At 44.5% G+C, this 26,451-nt stretch overlaps 1 protein-coding gene across 2 annotated transcripts in view; it reads left to right on the top strand.

Annotated features, from left to right (window-relative positions):
• The window catches only part of XRCC6 (X-ray repair cross complementing 6), a 247,393-nt gene that overhangs the window by 213,428 nt on the left and 7,514 nt on the right, over positions 1 to 26,451 (top strand). For both annotated transcript variants that reach the window (XM_040359639.1, XM_040359638.1), the window contains exons 11-12: positions 3,628 to 3,728; positions 16,784 to 16,897. In XM_040359639.1, coding sequence (XP_040215573.1) covers positions 3,628 to 3,728; positions 16,784 to 16,897 — 215 coding nt within the window. The remainder of the gene's footprint in view (positions 1 to 3,627; positions 3,729 to 16,783; positions 16,898 to 26,451) is intronic.

Genomic DNA, 26,451 nt, shown 5'->3' with positions numbered 1-26,451 from the left:
ATGGGGTGGTGTAGTTCAATTTAAAAGCTATCCTCTAGAATCTTGCAGCCCTCCTCAGAATCGTGGGAATTCATAAAACTAAGAAAAAAGAGAAGAGCGGAGGGCGCACCGACCTAGTGTGATACTGCTAAAATGAATTTATTCAAATGTAAGAATCAATCATTGTACTCACAATGTGAAAATTAAAATCAGGCTTTCAAAGACAGCAGCAATCCAGCAACATCAGTGGAACACGACAGTCTCTTGAACCAACGATCGATGTTGAAGCTGAAGCGTTTCGGGGGCGAACCCCTTTCTTCAGAGCTAGGTGGTCTGGATGGAGATATAGCCAGATGCAAAGTTTTTTTAGAAGATTAGATCCTCAAATAAGAACTCTGAATTCTCTGACTATATTCGAAAAAACATGTAGAAAGATATCACAACCGGACCACTTACTGTCACAAATGTATAAAATAATATGTAGTGAATATGTAGTGAACAGAATAAAACCCCCCCATACTTTATTAAAGAATGGGAAAAAGAACTAGGATGCAGATTTCCACCATCACAATTTTAAAAAAATAATCACAATTGCACATGCCACATCCACAAGCACTGCCATTCAGGAAATGGCATATAAGTTCTTGGTTACATGGTACCGCACCCGGTGCGATTAGCTCAAATATACCCAACAAGAGATGACCGATGTTGGAGGGGGTGCAGGGAACATACCTCCACATCTGGTGGGCATGTCCAGGGATAAGAATCTTTTGGGAGGAAGTGGCACCATGGATCAGGTCAATGTCTGAGGAAACAATGGAGTTTACACCGTTACAATTCCTGTTCCATGGAACCACAAGAGCCATAAAAATAGCATTGTACCGCATTTATTAAATGCGGCCAAAAGATTAATACCAAGGTATTGGAAACAAGCAACATGTCCCACCCTCCAAGAATGGAAAAGGTTAGTAGTTATAATAATGGAAGCAGAAAAATGGATACATGACATCAGGCACAAACAGGAGAAATTTAAAAAAATCTGGGAAAAACATAACCAAGAAATAGATGGATAAAACCAAAAGCCTTCTGAAGCTCGGAAAAAGAGATGGGAACAGAAAGAAAGATGGGGAAAATCCACAGCTTTTATTTTTAATCTGTATGTTTTATTTATGTTTCGTTAATATGCCTAAGTAGAGATTGTACACTAGAAGAAAATGGCAAGGTGGCCAACGACCCTCCCCACTCATATTTTTTCTCTCTTTTTTTTTCCTCTCCTTTTTCCTTGTTGGGGGGTGGAAGAATTATAAATGAGTAGACACATACATGTAAATATAACATTTCAAACACAATTTTATTTAAAAAAAAAAATCAATGAGGAGACATATAATATATAAATATAACCTCTCAAACACAATTTTATATAAAAAAAAACAAAAAATAATAATAAATATCCCCCCCTTATCATAAAAAGGCACAGAGGAATATAATAAATATAGCACTAAGAATACACATATATCTATCTATGTTTCTTTCTTCTTTTTTTTTTTCTCTCTCCTCTTTTTTTTTTTTTTTTGGGAGGAGGAGGAGGATTCGGATAAACCACCATATAGTAAAGGAATATAGCATGTAGTGAGCAACCTTTCAAGTGTTAAGGCATGATAAATGTAAAATATTGAATGGTATTTGTAAAGAAAAATTTAATAAAGAAGAGATTAAACAAAAAAAAACAGCGCCTTCAGAAACAACCCTCTGCGGGGTCTTGAATCTGTCCCAGGAAGTCACAGGATCATGATCCAAATGCTTTCCTTACAGTTGGTATCTCTCCTCTGTCAGGTGAAGAAACGGGGTCTCCTTGCCCTTGCAAGGGCTAAATGCTCCACTTCCAATGAGCAATGCACACACCACCAAACTGCAAAGCAGAACTGTCGCACTGACTTTCATCTTTCTGTTAAATCATGTGCCTTATCAAGCTGTGTGTCTCTCTGGTAAGATGCTTGACAAATTCATCAAAGATGTCACAGGAGGAAAAGTCATCCTTCCACAGTGGAAGATTCCAAAATCTCCTTCTTCAGGGAATTTTAAATCCTCAAAACGCAGAGCACCTCCATGTTCTTCCCAAGCTTCAGACGCTACGCCTAAGAGTTGGGGGCATCGTTCTGTTAGTTTGCCTTTTTTCTGGGTCACAGATGCTCCAGACATGTGGGTTCAATTGATGGTTTCAAAGAGGTGCAAACTACAGTTAACAATTCTACCCATTCTTCTCGCAAACCAGCAAAATCTGCTTTAGGATAGAAATGCCCTGAATCATCTCTTGTTCCAGGGAGTAGTTGTTCCAGTACCTGTGGAATACCGTTTCAAAGAATTTTATCCAAAACTGTTCATGGTGCCAAAATCCAGCAGGGGTATTCATCTTATCCTTGGCCTTAAATCCTTACACCAAGTACCTTCAGCCTGGGATCACACTATTGCGAATGCAGAAAACACATGTGATTCGCACCTGCACTGCTGTGCCAATCACATGTGATGTCTGTGCAATGCAAGTTCAGCCAAACCGTTGTATATCTGAACTCTCGTTGGATTCACATTAAAAAAGGTGCAGGGACTTTTTTTTTTTCCGCACTGGAATCGGATTCACCCCCATGTGATCTGATTCCTGTCCGAATCTACAGTTCGCTCTGCGATCTGTGAACCGATCTGGGGGTGTAATTAACATTGTATTGACACCAGCAGCTGTTTGCAGAGGGCAATGTGAACTGCCTGCGGGAGAGATGCGAACCGGCGCTGTAATCGCTCTGGTTCCCGCATTGCTATAGTGTGCACCCAGGCTCCAATTCCAAAGTTTTGCATGGAATCTGCAAATCTGTAGATATCCAAGATGCCTATCTGCATATTCAAATTTACGCACCTTAACAGCGCTTTTTGCACTTTGCAGTAGTAGAAAAACGTTTCTAGTTTGTCACGCTACCATTTGGCCTGTCCTCCATTACCTCTAAACTCAATATCCCTATGGATAAACTGAAATGTTTATATTAACTTTTTTTTTACACGGAATCACTTTATTTCCTGTAATTTAATTTAATAGATTTTTTCTATTGCTTGCACATGTTTTAAATCACATACATTTTTCTTTTTCACTTGATTGTATGTTTATTACAATGATGTTATGCACTTTCTAATGTTGGCGCAAAAAAAAAAAAATACAGGTGTGTATATATACAGGCTCTCCTCCCGTAACGACCATGTTCCGTTCCAACAACCAGGTCATTAAACGAGGAGCCATAAGTAATCAATATTTTAAGCATTCTTAACTACTGTACTGTATTGTGGAAAAAAAGACTTAAACACAAAACTCTAACTCAATAATGTTGTTTTAATTTGCATAAGTACAGAACACAAACGAAAATTCTGTACTGTACAATACAATGATGTACAGCGTGTAGTTTGGTTGGGGAGAGCTGGCCGCAAGTCCGATCGGTCGATAAACGAAAACTATCTGTATATATTTAAACTGTTTTTTTCATATAGTCCATTCTTTCTGGAGACTTCTTTCGGGAGTTGTCTCTAGTTGTCTTTAAGTGTAACTAGACTATATGATACAGTACGGCATGACATATTAATGACGGTTTCCTACTGTTCTCCTCTCTCCAGGAGTGAAGCATTTGAGAATCCTGTTCTACAGCAGCATTTCAGGAACCTGGAAGCTCTTGCCCTTAATTTATTAGAGCCTGAACCCATTGAAGATCTGACATGTAAAGCCTTATTATGTTTATTTATTTTACTTTAATGTTTTTATTTCCCACAAAAGTGTACAATTTTCTAATGCACAAACATTTTACTTTGTTCAGTACAATCATTCCACATATGACATGTATGGGTAGTTCCGAAAGTTCCTGATCAATTACAGAAATTGTTGCTATGTAGGAACACTTTTGTTTTTGGAGTATGAACATACTTTTGCGATTATGTATACATGAAGAGAGTGGCATATATGACCCCAGCTGAACGGCACACAAAAGAGGGAGACAAGTTCAGTAGTGCTATACACATGTGTCAGATGCATTAAGCCATCGGTCCCAGACGTTGTTATATTTTGCAGAGCACCCTTAATATAGATCAAATTTGTATAGGGCAATGTGATGTTTACGTCAGTCTTCCAGTCAGATAGTCTGGGGGAGCCTGTCTCATCCAAAAATTAGCTATTGTTTTTCGGGCAGAAAATAGTCTCACGCATAAAAATTGTAATATATCTTTTGATATTGGCATCTGGAAAAATACCCAGTAGGCACGGTTTGGGGTCCAGAGTCAGCGGATACCCCTTGTTGTCATGAAGAAAATCCACCACCTCTTTCCAAAATCCCTGCATGTATGGGCAGGACCACAGGAGGTGGTAGAATGTGCCTGGTTCTTGATTACATAATAGACATGTAGAAGGTTGTCCCTGGTTGAATTTAGCAATCCTTGCAGGTGTGAGGTATGTGCTGTGTAGACTGTATATTTGGGTCGGTCTGTCAGATAGTTTGGTGAGACAGCTTTGCATGTATCCAATGCCTCATTCCAGTCTTCGTCCTTTAGGTTCCCTAGGTCTCCTTCCCATTGTGTTTTTACATTATAGGCCATTTTCATTGACGAGGGAGTATGTACCATGCTATAGAATATTAATAATTTCTGGGAGTCTTTACTTTTGACTACATCCATGATCGGATTGCAGGTGGGATTAGGTATCGATTCTGGGAATTGAGAATGAATAGCATGACGGACTTGTAAAAAAAGTGAAAAACATGCGATTTGGGAGGGTAAATTCCAGTTTCAGTGCACCAAGCTTCCGAGTCTGGTACAATCAGGAATTCTTGGAGAGTTATGCCAGATGGGGGAGTTATCATTATGTGTGGGTATGTCTTGTTTGACAGAAGCCATTCTCCACATCTTTTAAGAGGGAGTTATGTTCCACTTTTTTGGTATTATCCTCAATGCCTGCTGCTATGGCGCAGATGGGGTCCGTTGTCAGTTGTGCCCAGGCAGGGCATAGGAGTAGAGTGAATCTCTTCCTGTCAGTCTTATCTATATGCAACAATTGGGATGCTAAGTACTAGTATAGGCTGAAGTCTGGTAGAGCCGTACTGGCCAAATCGGTGGGATTTTTGAGTAGTCGCCATGCTAATTTATGCCCATTCTTCCCCCAAACAAAGGGTTTAAGAATTGCATCTGCATAGTTTTGAAATATTTCAGTGGTAGATATACAGGCGTGTACCACAATATATATAGCATTTTAGGGAGGAGTATCATTTGATACGACCTAGTACCCCGAGAGGGAGACATGTCCATATTTGTGTTTTAGATTTAATCAGGGCAAACAGTGGTTCTACATTGAGAGAGACATAATCAACCGGTGACCTAGTAATGTGTTCACTTCTAGGTATTTGATACTATCAACTCTCTGTAGGGGTAATTGAGTCTGTAGCTCAGTTTGGGGGGCAAGATCAAGTGGGAGAATTTGTGACAGACTTCTCCCAGTTGATTCTGAGTCCGGAAAATTAGCCAAAATGTTCTTCTCCCAGTTGAGATCTTCGTAGGGCTGAATCTTCTAGATATAGCACTGTCATCGGCGTACATGCTTATTTTTTGTTTTTTTTTTCAGATCACCTACACGCAAGCCCTGTATTAATGGGTTGCCTCTAAAGGATATTTCTAGGGGTTCTGTGGCCATTGCATACAGTAGGGGGACTCTACCGAGTCGAATGCCTTGGTCATGTCAAGTGTTGCCACTACCCTCTCCCCAACATTGTCGTGATGGGCTTGCATATTTATGAACAAATTCCTTGTTTTCTACCTGGCATAAAGCTGGCCTGGTCCTCATGTACTAGGATAACCTGATTGCAGCTCAGTGCCAGGATTTTCGCCAACATTTTGAGGTCTACCTGGAGCAGGGAGATGGGTCTGTATGACTCGGGGAGACCCAAATCCTTGCCCGGTTTTGGGAATGAGCGCTATAATAACTTCCCTAGTGGATGGTGTAAGGTGAGAGTTTAAAAAAGGTGAGCGTAAAGGGTAAGCAGTTGAGGTATGAAAGTCTCACTGTATTGTGAGTAGAATTTGATGGGTAGTCCATTAGAACCAGGGGACATGAATCTAGCAAAGCTGGCGATAGCCGTTGCCATCTCCTTGTTCATTAGTGGCGCCTCAAGTATTTCTGTCTGGACTGAGGTCAGTTGAGGGAAGGTGAGTTCTTCTAAGAAGAGAACAATGAGTGTTGAATCATTGGAGGTAGTGGTGGTATATAGGGAACTAAAGAACCTGTGTAACATAGCTGTTACTGCTGTAGGTTCGGTTATCATCTCGCCGGATTAGTTTTGCAGGGAGATGACCACTGGGGGTCTGTCCTCACTGTGAGCCATGTATGCCAATAGCTTGCCCGCTCTCTCTCTCTCCATTTTCAAAGAGATTTTGTCTAGAGATAAAGTTTTCTTCTAGACATCCCATATTGCAGCTGGTTAACTACCCTAGATTGCAGTTTAAGGCGGGAGGCTTTATCAGGAGATGGGTCAGTCTCATACTGACGTTCTGTGAGGGAGAGCTCCTCCAGTACCTTTTTATCTGCCTTCTCCGCTGTGGTTGTTTTAAGCCTATTTATTTGAGATATCAGAGTGGCCCTCACATGGAGTTTTAATGAGTCCCATATATTCGCAAATGAGGTAAAGTGAGCGTTTTCGTGGAAGTATATTTTCCATTCATTGTCTATCTGCCCACCATCTGGAAGTAGTGATGGCCAAAACGAGTTTACTCTCCATGTCCTAGGTGGTTTGACTATTGGGACAGCTATTGTTGTCATCCAGTACTGACTATGATCTGACAAAAGTCTAGGGCAAAAGGCTGCATCTTACAGGCGAGGCACTAGTATCTGAAGGATAATGTCAATGCAGGACATTGTGTTGTGGGTGGAGGAGAAGCATTTGAGTGTTTAGTCTTCCACGAGTCACCCAGATTGAATATCAACCTGGCAAAACTGGTGGATGTACAAGGGTCTAGGAGTCGGGGCAGTTTGTCATGCTCTATCCAGGTCAGGGTTTAGGGTGGCATTGAAGTCCCCCAGCCAAATGGCTGGGATCGTCGGGTTTTGTGCTGTATAGTTGAGTCCTTCTGTCAAAACTGTCATGCAAAATTGAGGTGGTACATAATATGCCATTAACAAAAACTATTCACCATATACTGTATCTTGGCATGTAAGAAAACATGACGACCATGTGGGTCTGAGCTCAGGTCACCCAGTTCAAAATGCAGGGATTTGGTTACGAGCAATAACGCCACTCTTTCGTGTGTGGTATAAACTGAATGTTATGCCCAGCCAATTCAGGGGCTTTTAAGGGCTAGCTGTAAACTGCCTTCTAAATGTGTCTCGACAAGGACTATGATGTCTGCCTTTTTGTTTTTCAATGTAGGATAGAACGGCTGTGCGTTTGACTTTGTCTCTTAACCCTCTAACGTTCCAAGTTATGAATTTCAGAGACATCATGGTGGAGTGTGATGTAGGAAACTGAGGAGTTTGATCATGTAATACAAGAGGGGGTGATCACACTACACATATGGGGAAAGCCCCCCAGATATAAAAGAATGTAGAAATACACTGAACATAGCATTCTGTAAATGATAGCATTTGTACTTGATGCATTGTACTTTTGATACAACAGTCCCCCCTCCCTCCCACTCAGCCCAACATCGACCCCAACTGGTGTAGACCTATTCCCATAACAAAACATTAACTTGCGTGTGAAGTGAATCAAACACTTCATTCAAGTAGAAAGAGGGAATGGAGGAGTGTGGAATTATTGTGGTGCCAAAATAGAAACCAAACAAAGCAGATATATAAAAATAAAAAAAGTTTGGTTCAAACATATGGGCAATACATTAATAGTGTGGGGGCGAAACATTAACCACTTAAGGAAATGCTCATGTATATATACGTCCTGTTTTTAAAGATGGATATCTCGGTAACGGCAGCAGCTGCTGCCACAACCGAGGTATCCATCTTTAGCATGAGCGGTCCTGTAAACGATAAGGGCGGTCTCCGCGGCGGATTTGCTGCGAGATCGCCGTTATCGTCGGCGGGAGAGGGCCCCGGAGGCGATCGGGTCCGTCAGCCTGCTGTGTGGGGATGCGAGTGAGGGCAAGATGGCCCCCACCCGTCCCCATAGCGTAGCAGGGCGGAAGTGACGTCAAAACGTCAGTCCCGCCCATGCGTCTTAAAGGCACATTTTTTAAATGTTATTTTTTCAAATGACAGTATTTCCATTTTTTTTTTTTTTTTTTTTTTTTTGCATTTAAGTCTAAATATGAGATCTGAGGTCTTTTTGACCCCAGATCTCATATTTAAGAGGACCTGTCATGCTTTTTTCTATTACAAGGGATGTTTACATTCCTTGTAATAGGAATAAAAGTGATCAAATTTCTTTTTTTTTTTTTCAGTGTAAAAAATAATAAAATAAATAAGAAAACAAAAAAAATTTTTTTTAAAAGTGCCCCGTCCCGACGAGCTTGTGCGCAGAAGCGAACACATACGTGAGTAGCGCCCGCATATGAAAATGGTGTTCAAACTACACAAGTGAGGTATCACTGCGATCGTTAGAGCGAGTGTAATAATTATAGCCCTAGTTTGACGCCATGCCACGAGCGGGCGCAATTTTTAAGCGTGACATGTTGGGTATCCTTTTACTCGGCGTAACATTATCTTTCACAATATATAAAAAAATTGGGCCAAATTTATTGTTTTATTTTTTTAATTAAAAAAAGTGAATTTTTTCCAAAAAAAAGTGCGCTTGTAAGACCGCTGCGCAAATATGGTGTGACAAAAAGTATTGCAATGACCGCCATTTTATTCTCTAGGGTGTTAGAAAAAGAAAATATATAATGTTTGGGGGTTTTAAGTAATTTTCTAGCAAAAAAAACTGTTTTAGTCTTGCAAACACCAAATCTGAAAAACACCTAAGGTCCATAGGTGGTTAAGATACAAGCCAGTGGTCAGCTCTTCCCAACTAGTTTCGCCAATCCTTTGGCTTCATCAGGGGATTTATGACGTGACCATCACAATGAGTTGCTCTAAAGAGATTAAACGAAGATTGTTTATCAATGTATTCATTAAATACATAAATGTAACATTTTTCATGGTTTTTAATATAAATATAGTTTGGCTGGGAAATGTGGCGGAGCAATGAAGGCCCAGGTGCCAATATATAGACCCCAATGAATCCCACGCCCCCACAAGAAACCCCACATAGTGCAATCAAGCACTAAAGACCCTGGAGGGTAAGAAGGTTGAAAAGCTGCCCAGTGAACCAAATAGGAAACCCAAATCGCCTGAAAGCAAATTCAAGCGGGGACAAGGGCAATTTCTGTTCCTAACCTTGTCGTATAAGTGGGTATCCGACAGGGTTTAATTTGGCTGCCCTATTGGCCCCCCTGTTCCCTTGTCCCCACATGATTCCCACCCATTTCCCTGGCATTGCTCTCCATGTGGTCCCATTTAGTGATCTCTCTTCCTTCCGATTTAATTTTACATTGCTGATTTTGGCACAGATTCTGTGATTAACTTGCATTTGATACATCATTGTATGTTATCACAATATCTGCGCTAAACTGGTTTTCTCGTTTTTTTCCCTTTCCCTTTTTTTCTTTTTATTGTTTTTTTTTGGTCCCTGAGATGTCTCCAAAGATGCATTCTTCTATTTTCCCCTCGGGTTGGCGCCTGCTACGCTCTCCGTGTCAGCTGGGTGTCTGTCCTAGGAGGATGCTATGACGCGGCCGCATGGCATTATGGGGCTTGTAGGCACCCCTCGCACATGCGAGGTAGACATCCGCGGCTCGCTCGTGACGCACTGACGCCACTCATCAGCTCAATCAAGGGGCTATAAAAAGCCCTTCCCCTCCTCGCTCACAGCGTTACTTTGCAGGGACGCTGCATCATCAACTAGTGCTGCTTAGGGTAAGCCTCCATATCTATTTCCACCCTGGTTGTTTCAGGTACTTCTTCCTCTCTTTTTTAATCCAGGTTTACTTACTTAGTCCTTTGTATATTTTTTACTTTTCTTAGAACTAGGCAACAATCAGCTTTGCATCCAAACCTGGGTACCCTTCAGTTACTAAATCTAACTGGATATATACTGTAAGTCCTCTTTACTTTCAGGATTTAATTTTACCTTTTCTTTTCAGTATTTGGCTTTTTACTCTAAGCCCATACCCTCTATCACTGGATGCTTTGTGCTTAATCCTAATTACTTTTCAATTGTCTGATTTAATTCTTATACAGATACACCTGTACTAGAAACCAGTCCAGCGTCCTTGTCTTTCTTTTATTTCAATTGCAAGTCCCTCTAGGTATGCCTTCACAAATTACGATTGCTGTGTCATATATAATTACTTGAATAACCTGTTTGTACAACGATTGTTAGAAAGTTTTTCCCCCTAATATTGATTTCTCCATTATTATATAGCCACTACCAGAGGGCTCCCGGATCTGAATTTCTGAAAGCAATTTCAGGCGATTTGGTTTTCCTATTTGGTTCACTGGGCAGCTTTGGGTAGGTTTTCAACCTTCTTACCCTCCAGGGTCTTTAGTGCTTGATTGCACTCTGTGGGGTTTCTTGTGGGGGCGTGGGATTCATTGGGGTCTATATATTGGCACCTGGGCCTTCATTGCTCCGCCACATTTCCCAGTCAAACTATATTTATATTAAAAACCATGAAAAATGTTACATTGATGTATTTAATGAATACATTGATAAACAATCTTCGTTTAATCTCTTTAGAGCAACTCATTGTGATGGTCACGTCATAAATCCCCTGATGAAGCCAAAGGATTGGCGAAGCTAGTTGGGAAAACCTGACCACTGGCTTGTATCTTATGTTTCGCTCCCACACTATTAATGTATTTCCCATATGTTTGAACTAAACTTTTTTTTTATCTTTGTGTAACCAATAAAACTTTTTTATTGTTGTATATCTGCTTTGTTTGGTTTCTATTTTGGCACCGCAATAATCCCACACTCCTCCATTCCCTTTTTCTACTCAATTAAGGGATGAGGTGCTGTATTTTTATTTGAACTATCGACCACTAATTACCCGCTTTTCCACTTCATTCAAGTAAAACGGTAACAAAGACAAAACCTGGATTTGGGCCCTGAGTGATAAAGGTTGATGGCAGTAATACAGTCCTGGAATCAAACCAAACAGGGTGTATTGTAGTAAGGCTTTTGCAGCATGGCGGGGTGGATTCCAAGGTGAATCTACACCCAGAATCCAGGCCTCTCTGGTAGTGTGAGGGGCGGGGATGAAACTTCACTGAATAAGTCTTGCATATTGTAAGACTTTTGTGACTTCTAGTAGTATTTCTCGGTTTGTAGAGGGGAATGTCTATTCTGTTTGCAGCCTCGGCCTAAGTGTTTTGTGCAGCTCGTTCATAACGTTCAAGGTGCACTTGGGAGCACCTCTTCAAGGTAGCATTGGTTTAGAGTGTCTTTGATGGTAAGGCGGGAGCGACACCGAATGTTGTAGTATATCAGGTGACAAACATAGAAGATAGGGCCCTCCCATCATAACAGGGGGTGATGGGGGAGGAAGAGAACCAAGCGAGGATAGTGCAGATGGCAAACTGAAAATATTGAAAGGGAGGCCCAATAGGAAGTGTACTGTACCTGAGAAAAGATGCAGATAAGGAGGCTTGTGGGCCCTGGTTGCAGTACATGGCTGTGTACGGTATATTGTAGGTTAATCGTTTTCTCTCCTGTTGGTTTCTCAACGCTCCAGCCAGGCGATGGTGTCTTCAGGAGTTTTAAAGAAAATGGCGCGGTCACTGTCTTCTACGTGGAGCTGTGCAGGGAACAGCATTGAATATTTAAGGTTTTTGATACGTAAGCGTCTTTTGGCTTTTGTAAAACTTTGTCTGCGCTTTTGTACTTTAGTGGAAAAATTGGGAAAAATGGCCACCTTAACATTGCCAATGGGTATATTTCCTTTCACTCATGCCATGTGTAGTGCCGTGTAACAGTCCTTGTAAATCAGCAGTTTGGCAATAAATGTGCGTGGAGGGGCACCCTGCAGTGGTGGCCTAGCGGGCATGCGGTGTGCTCGTTCAACAACAAGCGTGGCTGAAAAGGCCTCTCTGCCATACGTTGTGATCAGCAATTGTTCTAGAAATGTAGTTGGGTCCTTGCCCCTCGGATCTTTCTGGTAGGCCAATAAAGCGACGCTTGCACCTGTGGAGTCTGTTTTCCATACCGTTCTTGTTTTCCAAGTAGTTGATTAACCTGGTGCCGCATGCATTCGGAGGAATTCTGTAATGGCGGGATCGCATCCTCCAGCTCCCCTATTCTGGTCTCCGAGGTCTTAACCTGCTCTTTGAGTTTGTGAAGGTCCTGTTGGACTAGGGAAATATCCACTGTCACCTCCTCAATTTTAGTGGTAAGGGTGGCTTGCAATGCAGAGATGGCTTTCTGTACCTTGTCCGTATCTGCTCCCGCCGTCTCCCTCCCCTCCGATTAGGTTCTGCCATCTTCTTCCAGGCCGTCCTTATTTCTGTGATACTTGTCCATCTTTGCAGCCGCATCCGACTTGGGTTTCATCAGAGCCATGGCGGGAACAAAGAAGTGGCAGGTTTATTAGGTTGAGTGGTGTTGGTGTCAGTATAGAGGTTGAGCTGGGCACCATGGAAGCATGCAGGCCGGGATTGGGAATGGGTACTGGAGGATGGTGCAGGAAAATGGCGGCCGTGTGTGGCAAGAGTAACAGGGCCACATCCACTATCTGTGCCTGATGGAGCTGTAAGTACACTGAAGACTGAGCCAGGGTTGTCGTTCTAAAAGGCCAGGGTTCCCCAGTGACTATGCAGGGTCTGAATCTATCTGAGAAGAGATAGGATGGCCGCAGGTTTCCTTTGGGATGTAGCAAGGTGGCCGCTACTCCCGGAATGGAGATGGGGGATCATCCGCAGGCCGGCGCTCGGTGGTGACTCTGGGAGGGCTGCAGGGGGTGGTGAGCAAGCTGAGTGTCTGTCAGTACCTGATAGAGAAGCAATTCCAGGATGCAGCGTTGGCCGGACAGCTGGTGGTCTGGCAATATGGTTCCGGCTATCCAGATGGTTCCTGTAAGCACTGCGCAGGCGCAATCCTTGCCGACGGAAATCTCCGAACCTCGGCCGGCATCCGGGGCGACGTGGAATTTGAGGTAAGTGGCCAGTCGGCCTCATGTCCTCGCTTCGCTCGGACGGTTTGCTCCGATCACTCGGCCTCCTGGCTCTTTATTTTAACATCCTCCAATCCACGGGGATGTTGAGGAATAAGCCTGGATGCCGGCCGAGGTTTGGAGATTTCCGTCGGCAAGGATTGCGCCTGCGCAGTTCTTACAGGAACCATCTGGATAGGGGAACCATAACGACGAGTCACCGGGAGTAGCAAAGTGGCCGTGGACCTCCGGGACTTTCCTAGAAACAGACGTGCGGGGGAATGCTGCTCCACTTGGGCCACCCTCCGGTCGGAAACCTGTGGAGTATTGGCTGGCTATGTGCAGGGTCCTCAGGGGGACTTGTCGGGCTGCTACAGGAGGCTGTCGGAGTACGCAAGCTCGACGGGGCCCATTTAAAAAAAAAATTATTATGTATTTTACCTTTTTTATTTTTACACTGTTCTTTATTCCTATCACAAGAAATGTAAACATCACATGTAATATAAAAAAAAAGCATGACGGAACCTCTTGAAAATGAGATCTGGGATCAAAAAGACCCACTAAAATGCAAAAAAATAAAAAAAATTCTCTTTAGGAGCTATGAGCGGAAGTGACGTTTTGACGTTGCCTCTGCCCTGCAATGGTATGGAGACGGGTGGGGACCATCTTCCCCTCACTCAGCGGGAGCCGGCGGCTCCGGTAAGCGGCGGAGGGCACCAGAGAACGCCGCCGATTAAAAGTGATCTTGCGGTGAATCCGCCGCAGAGACCACTTTTATCTGAAAGCGGGCCGCTTGCTGAAGAAGAGGATGTCGGGGTTATGGTAGCTAGCTGTTGGCATAACAACGATATCCCTCTTCAAAGTGCAGACATACAACGCCAGGCGGTCCGTAGGTGGTAAAACACGTTTTGCAATATGTGTGAACTGTAAATTCCCTGTTTTTATTATATAAGTGTGCAGAGGGTTCACCCAGAATTTCTAGCGTTAACATGGTCACAACCCTTTAGCACCTAAATGTATACATGTACAAGCTATTGGTATTTGTGCACAGGTATATCTTGTTTATGTTGGGTTGATCCGCAGGGTTCTATACAGGTCTAGTGCCATGAACTGCCTGTAGGCAGAGCCCTGTCCCTGAAGACATCCTTGGGGGTATGCCCATGGTGAAGGGCCAAGTCAAAATGGGGTCTTGTCCCCTTTCATCCTTTCCAGGGTTCGAAGATATCTGTTGCAGTATTGTGCTTGGCTTTCACCCTTTAAAGCTGTTCCGTGGTGCTGGCTCGCCTACGTTTTGCTGTCTGGACTAAGCATGTGGGCCGAGACCTTAGCCGAATCCTTCTGTACACCAAACACTAGAGCTTTTACCTGTGGCCCTATGCTACTGCATGAACGGCTTGTTGGGTACATGTCTCTCTTTACTTCATCCATATGCTGATGATTTTTTGGGCTCAAATGCTCTTCTGTCTGTAACTAAACACAGTAATGCAACACTTTCTCCCTGGTGTGGAGAAAGCCTCTTGAGGGCGGAGGGGGCGAGCAGGAGTGTCAGGACGCCCACTATAACACACAGCTCCTTTCTCTATCTGCAAAGTAGAGTGTGTCCTGACCCTCCTGCTCACCCCTCCCCCTCAAGAGGCTTTCTCCACACCAGGGAGAAAGTGTCGCATTACTGTGTGGAGTTACAGACAGAAGAACAGGAAGTGAGGATTTCTCAGAAGAAATAAGGACATTTAAATGCAAAATCGAAGGATGAGGTAAGTGAAGGAGGACTGCACTAAGGTAAAGGAAGCTATTTAGGGAAAACATTTTTTACCTTTACAACCCCTTTAACTCCGAAAAATAAAAACTGATGCAACTGCCTCATCTACGGACTGTTGAGCTGCAATACGTGTTTTTTTTTTTGTTTGTTTTTTTACACCGGTTTGCTTTGATATGTTTTAGACATTTTAAATCTTAAATGCTGTATTTTAATTGTAAAATTCAGTTTTCAGGTCCCTTTCTCTAGCTAATACACCTGTTTGCTAATGTGAATGCTTATCATTAAGAACTAATATCTTCTGCTCTCCATGCATTCTACTTGGATTGAAGATATACCAAAATGCATGCAAATGAATCCCTGTGTGAAGTCGCCTACAGGAGGGGGAACTTCATGCCATGAGGGGGGGTGACAAGAAAAAAAACACCTGACAGGTTTTTAAAGTAATTTATTAGGCAGCTCCGGGGGTCTTATTCCGCCTCCGCTTTCCGGTTCTTTCTCCCTTCTGCCAGGCACCTCCGCTATCTTCTTCCAGCGCTTTTACTAGCGGCAGGCCGGTCTTCTGCATCGCCTTCTTCCCTCTTCTTTTCTTCGATGTTGACTCGACGCTTCCTCCCCACTGTAATGCCGGTTATGACGTCATAGTTCCTTCATGCTTCGGGTGGTGACGACATAAGGGGGTGGGGTAATTATGTTGTCACCATGATGGGACTGTGACGTCATAAGAGGCCTATATAAAGTCGGACCTGTGTGAATGGGCTCTAAGGCTGATCACATCAATTTTTCTACTAATATTTGACGCCAGGCCAGTGCTCAATAATATCTACATCTAAAATTAACCACTTAAGACCCGGCCCAATATGCAGGTTAAGGACCTGGCCCCATTTTGCGATTCGGCACTGCGTCGCTTTAACTGACAATTGTGCGGTCGTGCCACGTGGCCCCCAAACAAAATTGGCATCCTTTTTTTCCACAAATAGAGCTGTCTTTTGGTGGTATTTGATCACCTCTGCGGTATTTATTTTTTGCACTATAAACAAAAATATGGCGACAATTTTGAAAAAAATGTAATGTTTTTTACTTTTTGCTATAATAAATATCCCCAAAAAAAATTAAAAAAAAAAAAAAACATTTTTCCTCTTTTTAAGCCGATACGTATTCTTCTACTTATTTTGGTAAAAAAAAAATCGCAATAAGCGTTTGGTTTGCGCAAAAGTTATAGCGTTTACAAAAGAGTGGATATTTTTATTAATATTTTTTTTTTTTACTAGTAATGGCGGTGATCAGTGTTTGTTTTTTTCGTGACTGCGACATTATGGCGAACACTTTGGACACATTTTTGGGACCATTGACATTTTCACAGCGAAAAGTGCTATAAAAATGCACTGATTACTGTGAAAATGACAGTGGCAGTGAAGGTGTTGACCACTAGGGGTGTTAAGTGTGCCCTAAGGGAGTGATTCTTACTGTAGGGGGGTGTGGCTGGACGTGTGACATCACTGATCGTCGTTCCCTATAACAGGGAACAGACGATCAGTGACAAGCAACAGAGAAGAACGGGGAAGGTTTGTTTACACTCGCCTCTCCCCGTTCTTCAGCTCCTGTGATCCGATCGCGGGACACCATCAGTGATCGGGTCCCGTGGTCACGGAGCTTCGGGTCGCGAGCGCGCCGCCCACGGCTGGGCACTTAAAGGGCAACATACCTGTATGTGCCTGTGCCCAGCCGTGCCATTCTGCCGATGTATATCGGAGTTAGGCGGTTTTTAAGTGGGTAAACATATGCTTGTCATTTACACCATACACATAATATTTTTTACTTTAAAATTTATTTATTTTTCTCTAGTGCCAAGGACTGAAATGATGGATAATCGTTTGGGTAATCTGGCGGAAGAGTTTAAGGATATGGTGTATCCACCTGGTTATAACCCTGAAGGCAAATCTGTGAAAAGAAAACAAGGTAGGAAAAGTTTGTGCACATTGAAGTCTGGGAAATATGTTAAAGGCTTTTGGTATGCAATATCCCCATCCTGACTTTCACTGGTTTGGAGCTACTGTAAAACAGCTGTACCTTGGATGATCTGAATATATGTATACTGTACAGTGTGGCTGATCTATAACTCGGTTACCTTTTTTTTTGGTAATGAATATGTTATCAATCAACTTTCTTTTTTAAATAAATAAGTAAACCATTTTTAACCACCACTGACTTTTATTTTATTTATTTTTTTCTGACTTGATGCCTATGTCTTGTGACACTTTTTTTCACCCATTTAATTCTTAGAGCAGAGCTTCTCTCTCAATCAATACGGACTATTTTCACTCCTTAAGCCGCTAGCATTAGTAAATACAGTGAAACCTTGGAGAATGCTCCATTCCAGGAGAATGCTCGTAATCCAAAGCACTTGCATATCAAAGCTCAATAAAAAAAAAAAAAATGTTCCGCATTGACTTCTATGGCATGCAATACCGGATGTGGCCCAGAGGTGGGGTGCCGGAAAGCCTCGGAAACACTCTGAAAGGCCCAGGGACAGCTCGACTGAATTTGGAAAGGCTCAGGAACGGAGTATTTCCGAGTTTTTCCGAACGGCTCAGATTTGGCTCCGGCACCCCTCACCTCAGGCTAAACGCGGTACTGCACATTGCTGTGGCTTGAATCCTGCTCGTTTTGTGAGACAATACTCGCAAACCGAGTCAGAATTTTTTTTAAAACCGTGCTCGTATTGCAAAACTCGTTAACCGCGTTACTCACAATCCAAACTTTCACTGCAGATAGGAAAGCATATCAAATTTACTTTGTTACCTAACACTTTTTCAATTGCTTCCTGGTTTCTATGCCTAGGCAAATAATGTCATACATCCCAGAAGTCTTCAGGAGGGGAGGAGGGGTTTTCCCAGCTAAGCAAACCCTCATGCCTGCATGTCTGATCTAAAGGTAGATGGACTCCAAGAAGTAAATGCTACATGAATTATCTGCCCTTAGTCAAGATGGCCACGGCCAGAAATGCTATGGGTTTTTTTCAAAGTGATTTCTCAGCAAAATGAAGCATGCAGACATGAATGGGTGGGTGAGTTTGCTTTGAATATCAAAAATGAATTAAATAGCGTTTTTGGTTTGTGGTGCTCAGATGCAGTATAGATCCACTTTACATGGTGTATCGTCACTGAACTTCTCCACCCAAGTGGAATATTAATTAACCCACAGCTGTACCTATACATATATATGCAGCTTGCAAGATCATTCCAAAGAGTAAATCAAGTTGTACTTGTGATTAGAACTTCTTTAAATAAATGCATTGAACACTTTGCTATCGGTTTAAACCCAACTGGTCAGTGACTTTTGTGATATTAATCTTGCCTCTTCCTTTAATAAAATCTGACCTCCTATTACCACTGCATTGCATATCTTTACTGTCTGTAATCCCATAACTTTATTTGTAGTCAGAGTCTTCACCCGTAATACGTAGTGACCCCAACCACCAAGGCCTGTGGCGTGCCTTGGCCTAGCTGGACGGTACGCCTAAAAGAGGGCATACCCTGAATATGAGAAATGAATAAATGAAGCCTATACCTAAAAAGGGGCCGGGAGGGTGGGAAACAGGAAATGAGGCCGACGCTGGACCCGGCGGAGAAGGGAGGATAAGTACTCCCCCAGACTCCGCCTACAAACACAGGCCGGCCTCCGTCCAGCCTTCCAACTTGTAGTCAGTCTTCACCCGTAATACGTAGTGACCCCAACCACCAAGGCCTGTGGCGTGCCTTGGCCTAGCTGGACGGTACGCCTAAAAGAGGGCAAAAGACACAAGATAGGTAATGAAGCTTTATTGAAACAGTGCATATTTAATCCAACAGGGTGGCAAATGCTCTACGCACCTCCATGTGAGGTTCAGGGATATATCTGCTATAGCAGGAGGAACTCCAGCGACCCATGTGCTTAATGATGTATGACGGGACCCCTTGCTTGGATGCTGCGGACGCTGCCCCAATTCTAAAGGAATGTCCGGAGAAGCGCCCTGGATTCAGATGCAGCTTGGCAAGAAGAATCCTGACATGCCCAATGAATTGTTTGGAGGTGATAGGATGCGTAGGAAAGGGGAGCAACGGACTATCCCGGGGTGAGCTTGAGAATGCCCTGCAGAGAGAGTCGAGCACCTCGACCGGGCACCAGCAATTGTGAGTCTGATAGTATTTCACCACGAACCCCTGGCCAATCTGCCTGGTCTTATTGTTGGGGAGCTGTAACTCGTAATTCTCGGGAAACCTGGCCAGACTCCCTCTGAGCAAAACTGGAGCATGGCAGCTGGCTCTGGACACCTCCCCGGGACGGAGGAACCCAAAGAAACTGAGGTGGATGGCAGCTTTAAGGACCAAACTGGGACCCATACCAAAAGGGGAAGTGGACAGAATATCCGACAGGTCTCGGAAAATCTGCCCGGTGATGGGTTGACGGGATAACCGTGAGGACCCCTGGGTTCTCTGGATACACCTCAGCACGGTTTTTAGAGGGTGAGCAGCAAAAATGGACGGCCTGTCCGGCACTTGTAGGGACCTGAAATGCTGAACCCCTGCCAAATAGGTCTTGATGGTTCTGGCTGATAAGGTTAGCTCACTATGGCAATAAGCAGAGAAAGACATGAAGTATGAAGAATCTGTGGGACCCTCACACGGAAACAGAGACATGAATCTGAGAAAAACCCTCCAACCCGTGGTGTATGCCTTCAGCGTGTTCCTGGACAACGACCTGTTGGCCAGCTCGACCGCCTGAGACCGGAAAAAACGTAATCCATGACCAACAGTGCAAAGGGGGGAATTGGCTGGCCCGTCCGATCCGCTGCCGGATGCTGAAAGAAAAATTGTGGCATGTTGAGACGAGATAAGGCATCTGCTGCACCGTTCTGATCTCCCCTAATAAATTCCCCCTGGAAGTGAAATCTATACGTCAAGCCCAGCCAAGTCAGCTTGCACATGAAAGACATGATCAAAAGGAACCCTGACCTGCCTTTATTGATAATTCTGGCTGTAGCCAAATTATCCGTAAAGAATATGACCGAATTGCCTGCCCAGCCAGGGCCCCAAGTGACTGCCGCCGCCAGTGAGAGCAAACTTTGGCAGGTGGGACACCTCTGGGGGCCAGCGACTAGCTAACCATTCCTGACCAAAGATGGCGGAAAACCCGACCGAAGCGGCAGCATCTGAAAAAACTCGAGGGGAACTCTCTGAAGGATGCGGGATGAACATGGAGATACCATTCCAGCGACAGAGGAACTGATCCCACATGATCAAATCGGCTTGGGCAATCATTGGCAACCTGACCGGGGAGTCCGAATCCTGACCCTGGGGAAGCACAGCCAGTAATCTGGACACAAACGCCCTCCCCTGAGGAATGATCCTCATGGCATGGTTAAGCATCCCCAATAGTGACTGCAAGTCCCTTTTTAGAACATACCGGGGAACAGACAAACTGATGGATGACCTGACGAATCCTGGCCAGCTTCTCCATGGGCAGACTAGCGACCATAAGATCAGAGTGCAGCGTGATCCCCAAGAAGGTGATGACCTTGGCTGGGCCCTCCATTTTATGAGCTGCTAGCGGGACGTCTAAACCTGAAAATAAACCCGTAAGTACCTGCAGATCCCTGGGTGGGCGCCCAGGGTCTTCCAACAACAGGAAGTCGTCAAGGTAGTGAATGACCCTTTGACAACTACCGTAGTCCTCCAGGATCCAATGCAACGCCCGGGCAAAGGTGTCAAACAAAAACGGACTGCTTTTTGAACCAAATGTTAATTTAGTAGCGAAAAAATACTGCCCTCGCCATTTCATACCATGCCACTGCCAGAGGGCCGGACTAATGGGAAGTAGTTTGAAGGCGTCAGTGATGTCCGCTTTGGAAAGCCAAGCACCCCTACCCAACTGTAGGATGTGTTGGATAGCCAAGTCAACTGATGCATATTTTAGTGAAAATTCCTCGGAGGGGATGAGTGAATTGAGGCTAGGGATATGAGAGGAATGTGGCGCAGACAAATCGTAAATTAAACGGAATTTATTAGAAAATTTGCCGGAGACCACCCCAATGGGGCTCACCCTCCACATGGAAAAGGGGGATGACGAAAAGGGGCCGATGAGGAACCCCTTGGCCAGCTCTGCTAGAAGCAATTCGTCGACAACCACTGGGTTGTTCTCTGCAGACCTTAAATTATTACACTCGAAAGTCTCTGTCGGCAGGGTGATGAGGCCAGCAGAAAACCCTTCCAGCAAAAATTGCTTAACTGCTGGTGCTGGGTGGTCATCAAGGAGATCCCCCAGCAAGGAAACGTTAATTCGGCATAGTCAGGCTGTGCTAATTGGCTTGATCAAGCAGGCGGACTTGGGGTGGGCTCTAAAGCAGTTAGCGCAAACATGCAACAACCTACACTGGTTGAAGTTGCAACCTGCATAATTATAATTGTTACACAGCTGCGCTTTCCCAAGGTATCGTATGGGTCTACCCAACTTGTCCACCTGCCCCAGGGTTCCTGCAGACCCCCCTGCCACCTGCCTGGAGGGCCCTACCTGACTAGAGGATTCCGCATTAGAGCACCAGGCCGTGGTATGAGCCGAGGACTGGCAGCTGGTACATACCGGGGACTTTTGACCAGCAAAATGTCTACAAAATAGCTCCATGTCAATGGCCCCCCACCATGACACCACCTGGAACTGAGCCCAGGTGGCTGCCACCTTAGCCGCAAAGGATCGGTGGTAATCATAAAAAATTGTGCCACCGTATTTATGGGCCAGATCCACAACCTTATGAAGGTAAAGATCCAATTCCTCCCTTCTACCTGGGCTAACAGAACAGATGATATCCCTAAAAATACCAAAAGCCAGCACAAATTCCGGTACGCTGAGTTTTCGACTCAGCCTGGGGTCTTTGGTCTTCAGAACCACAGGTACTTCCCCACAAGTAAAACATTTATTCTCTGACACATCCTGAGCCGCTATGAGCAGGGAGGCCAAGTTAACATCTTTCCCCTCCAAGATGTCCTTTTTGATGTTGGCCGGGATGAAATGGGCTGGAGATACCGCAGGTGGGGCAGCCAACGGAGATGGTACCGCTGAAGGGAAAGTAGTGACATTACCTGCGGCTGGGCTTGGGAGCGCTAGCGCTGGGGATGCTGAATCCACCACGGTAGTGGCTGGCATTACTGTATTAGCCAAGGCCCGGGCCTCCATCACCTCCATCCTTTCCTGCAACTGGACCATGGAGGTAGCCAGCGTGTTTAGCAGCACATGGACCTGTACCAATGCGTTGTGTACCGTCGCATGCTCAGCACTGGTGGCGGGAGATGATTGTGACAGGGGTGGGAAACATAACCTAAACAGTTCTGCTTTCCTAGCAGAAGAGGGGAAAGAAATGCCTTTGCGGCGGAGTTCAGCCATGAGTCTGGGCACGGTCCAACTTGTCAAGGATGGTGAATTTCCGAGCTCCGAACCCCCGCGTGGCGGCGTAGGCGGGACGAACGAGAAGTCCTCGCTATCAGCCACTTAAGACATACCGAAATCTAAAGAGACAAACTACAAAGAATAACATAAAAGCCCTCGCCCCTCAACCAGGCCAAAATGCGTGACTGCCTAGGTGGCCGGAAATAGCGCGTGACCTACCAAGCGGGACCCCGACCCCGAAATGATGAAATGAAATGAGTGAGCCCGAGCGACCTGCAGCGCGACAACAGGTAATTAAAAAACGAACACTCAGGGCTACAATACCCACAGGAGCGTGGTGGGTATGTATAAATGAGAAATGATGGTGCAATACCAGACATGGGATGTACGGCGAGAAGATTGTGGTCCAACAATCATTTAATGAACCTCAGCCTGTACTGAACTGTAGACGTGACAGAACCAGAAAGCAATACGGACCTGGTAAAACTAACTGTACCCCTAAAAACGAGCGAATACGTACCAGCTGACACCGAGAAGACACTGTAATCCACCTGAAAGAATTAATACCATATGTACCGTCGGAGAAATGAGCGCATGAAATGTATAACCAGACAAAAGAAATGAAAATGTGGTAAAGACGTGAAATTGCCGCCCTAATGCCACCGCACCCCCACCCCACATGAAATGCCCAGTGAGGTGGCAACTGCCCTCCTTACATGATTGAAGCAAACGCATGACCGATCAATGAAAAAACCGCACGTCCGACACACTGAAGACGACCGACCTATCAGTGAAAGTCGCATGACAATTTTACCATTGACAGATCGCATGACATTTCCCGAACCTGACTTATGACACGTACTAACGACATGTCGCATGACAATCCCTGAAGACCAATAGTATGACGATCTGCCAAGCCAAAACGCATGACCGTCCTGACAAGACAAATCGCATGGTAGTTTGCTCACGGCAACCGTGCAGTTACCCCCCCATCGCATGACCGTTTCGTCAGACAAAATCGCATGACCGTTTCGTCAGACAAAATCGCATGACCGTTTCATCAGACAAAATCGCATGACCGTTTCATCAGATAAAATCGCATGACCGTTTCATCAGACAAAAACGCATGACCGATTCATCGGACAAATCGCATGACCGTTTTATCCGACAAATCGCATGACTGTTTTATCAAAGAAAAGCATGACTGTTTATCAAAGGCAAATCACATGGCTGTTTTCAAAGATAAATCGCATGGTCGTGCCAAGATGACCATGATGAATTCCCCAACAACTAATCGTGACAGATTTACCCCCCCCCCCTCCCAAGACCGGCAAATCTGCATGGAAGATTAACATGATGACACAGGGTGGTCAAGCAGTTTACATGGACGGGACACCAAATGATAAGCCAGACGAAACACATATGGGACACAATGCATGCATGAACTCCTGGGGTATGGTAGATACCAGGAACCCCCCCCCCCCTCCCCCGCCAGTCTGTAACCAACCCCCCATCCCCCCCTGGCCTCTAGCACCTCCGGCGACATGAGTGATACCCCCCCTTATGTGTGTTGTCCCCTGCGAGGCTCCCGAGGGTTTCCCCTGTGGATGCTGAAATGAGCGCTGTCATCGAGTGCAGCCTAACAGCCCGGCCCCCCCCCCCGATGCGAAGAGGCGAACCTGCGGCCGAATGCAAGAAGGGGACGCCGGTCCCAATGCTGGTCGCGGCCCCCCCCCAGGGTACCTGAAAGCCCTCGTGGCCTGGAGACGCACTGGAGCCCGCGATCTCAGCTCCCTCCACGCTAGTCGGCGCACAGAAATGACGTCGGCGGTCGCGGGGGAAGTGACGCACATCAACAGGAAGCAAACAGGAAATGAGGCCGACGCTGGACCCAGCGGAGAAGGGAGGATAAGTACTCCCCCAGACTCCGCCTACAAACACAGGCCAGCCTCCGTCCAGCCTTCCAACTAGCCTTTAAATCACTTACCATGACAGCCCTGAACGTGACTAATAACTTTTCAGCCTAAATTCAGATCTAGGCCCGCTGTCTTGCTCCCATCAAATGGCTATAAAAATTATGTTGATGGTATTATCCTTAAAATAATAGAAACAGTCTTCAAACTGCACTTGACATCCATATCATATGATCAAAACATCATCAATATAGCAGGCCCATAATCTAATGAAATTCATCTGTGGTTTCCAAGCATTGAGAACCCACTCCAGGTCCCAGACAGCAAGGAAGAGGTGAACATACTTGGGCACCACTGGCGTTTCCATTGCAGTATTGCTAACCAGATTGGAACCACTTGCTGTCAAAGAGAAGTAAGTTGCTGTCATTCACAGAATCCAAACATTCACAAATTGTTTGGGCACCTGTTCAGTTAAAGAACAGCACAAAGATACACTGGATTGTCCTTATACTGTAGGTGTATGTCTTTGAATTTTGGGCAACAAAATACTATACTTGTTTCAGTGGTAAGTGTGAGCTCTCCTTGTAAAGGCTCATATACTTGCCTGTCATTTAATTGTATCACTAAATTAGAAATACCCTTAAGATATACAAAACACATATGCTTTAACCACTTGCTGACGGCCGTACGACTTTGTACGGCCGCAGCGCGGCTCCCAATCTCTAACAGGCCGTCTTTTTACGGCCGCCCCTTTGCACGTTCCCCGCGCGCGCTCCAGAGCGCGCAGCGGGGAACTGCTGTGCTGGCCGTGTGCCTTGGACACAGCCGGTCACAGATCGCCGTGAACGGCCAATCGGAGCGGCCGTTTCCTAGGCGATCTGTGCGACCAATGAGAGATGATCTCATATGTTTACATATGAGATCATCTCTCATTCCCGGCTCTCGCAGACAGCGGTGCTGTCAGGGGAGAGAGGAGACGGATCTGTGTCTCTTGTACATAGAGACACAGATCGGTCACCTCCCCCCAGTCACCCCCCTTCCCCCACAGTTAGAACACTAATATTAGGGTACACATTTAACCCCTTCCTCACCCCCTAGTGTTAACCCCTTCCCTGCCAGTCACATTTATACAGTAACTAGCTGAATACCCGGCGTTGCCCGGTCTTCCTATCTTAACCTTTTGGGGAGGAAAATCATAGTAATATAAATATACCCATCTTTTATATAAGGTTGTAGGTAAGGGTTAATTTAACTGTCATATATTTTTATTTGGCATATAAGTAATATGTGTACCAGGTATTATTGAAATATCTCCAGGCGTACAGAAGTTATGTGGGAACATACATTTCCCATTGATTTACATGGGACTTTAAACAAAAACCCCGACCCTCACAAATGGGGGTAGTTAAATTAACTATCCTATAGTTTAAGTGGACATATAAGTAACATGTGACCAAGTGTTATCGAAATATCTACAGCCGTTTGGAAGTTATGAAGTAACATGTATTTCCCATAGAGTTGAATGGGACTTTAAAGAAAACCCCCGACCATGGCAAATGGGGGTGGGTAAGGGTTAAACCACCTATCCTATGTTTGTTGCTGACATATAAGTAACATGTGTGCCAAGTTTCATGTTAATATCTTTAGCCGTTTGAACGTGATGCTGGAACATACATACATACATACATACATACATACATACATACATACATACATACATACATACATACATACATACACACACAGACACGTTGAGTTTTATATATATAGATTAGTGCATATTTATAGCACTGATTGCAGTATAAATGTGAATGGCGCCAAAAATGTGTCAAAAGTGTCCGATGTGTCCGCCATAACGTCGCAGTCCCAATAAAAATCGCAGATCGCCGCCATTTCTAGTAAAAAAAAAAAAAAAAAAAAAATAATAATTCTGTCCCTTATTTTGTAGGCGCTATAACTTTTGCGCAAACCAGTCGCTTATTGCGATTTATTTTTTTTACTAAAAGTATGTAGAATACGTATCGGCCTAGACTGAGGATAAAAAAAAAACGTAAAAAAAAATTAGCTATTTATTATAGCAACAAGTAAAAAAATTATTTTTTTTCAAAATTGTCGCTCTATTTTTGTTTATAGCGCAAAAAATAAAAACCGCAGAGGTGATCAAATACCACCAAAAGAAAG

This window comes from Rana temporaria, chromosome 7 (assembly GCF_905171775.1).
Source record: "Rana temporaria chromosome 7, aRanTem1.1, whole genome shotgun sequence".
In the NCBI taxonomy this organism is placed as follows: Eukaryota; Metazoa; Chordata; class Amphibia; order Anura; family Ranidae; genus Rana; species Rana temporaria.
Note: the sequence above shows the minus strand (reverse complement) of the source record. Positions and strands in the feature narration are given on the sequence as shown.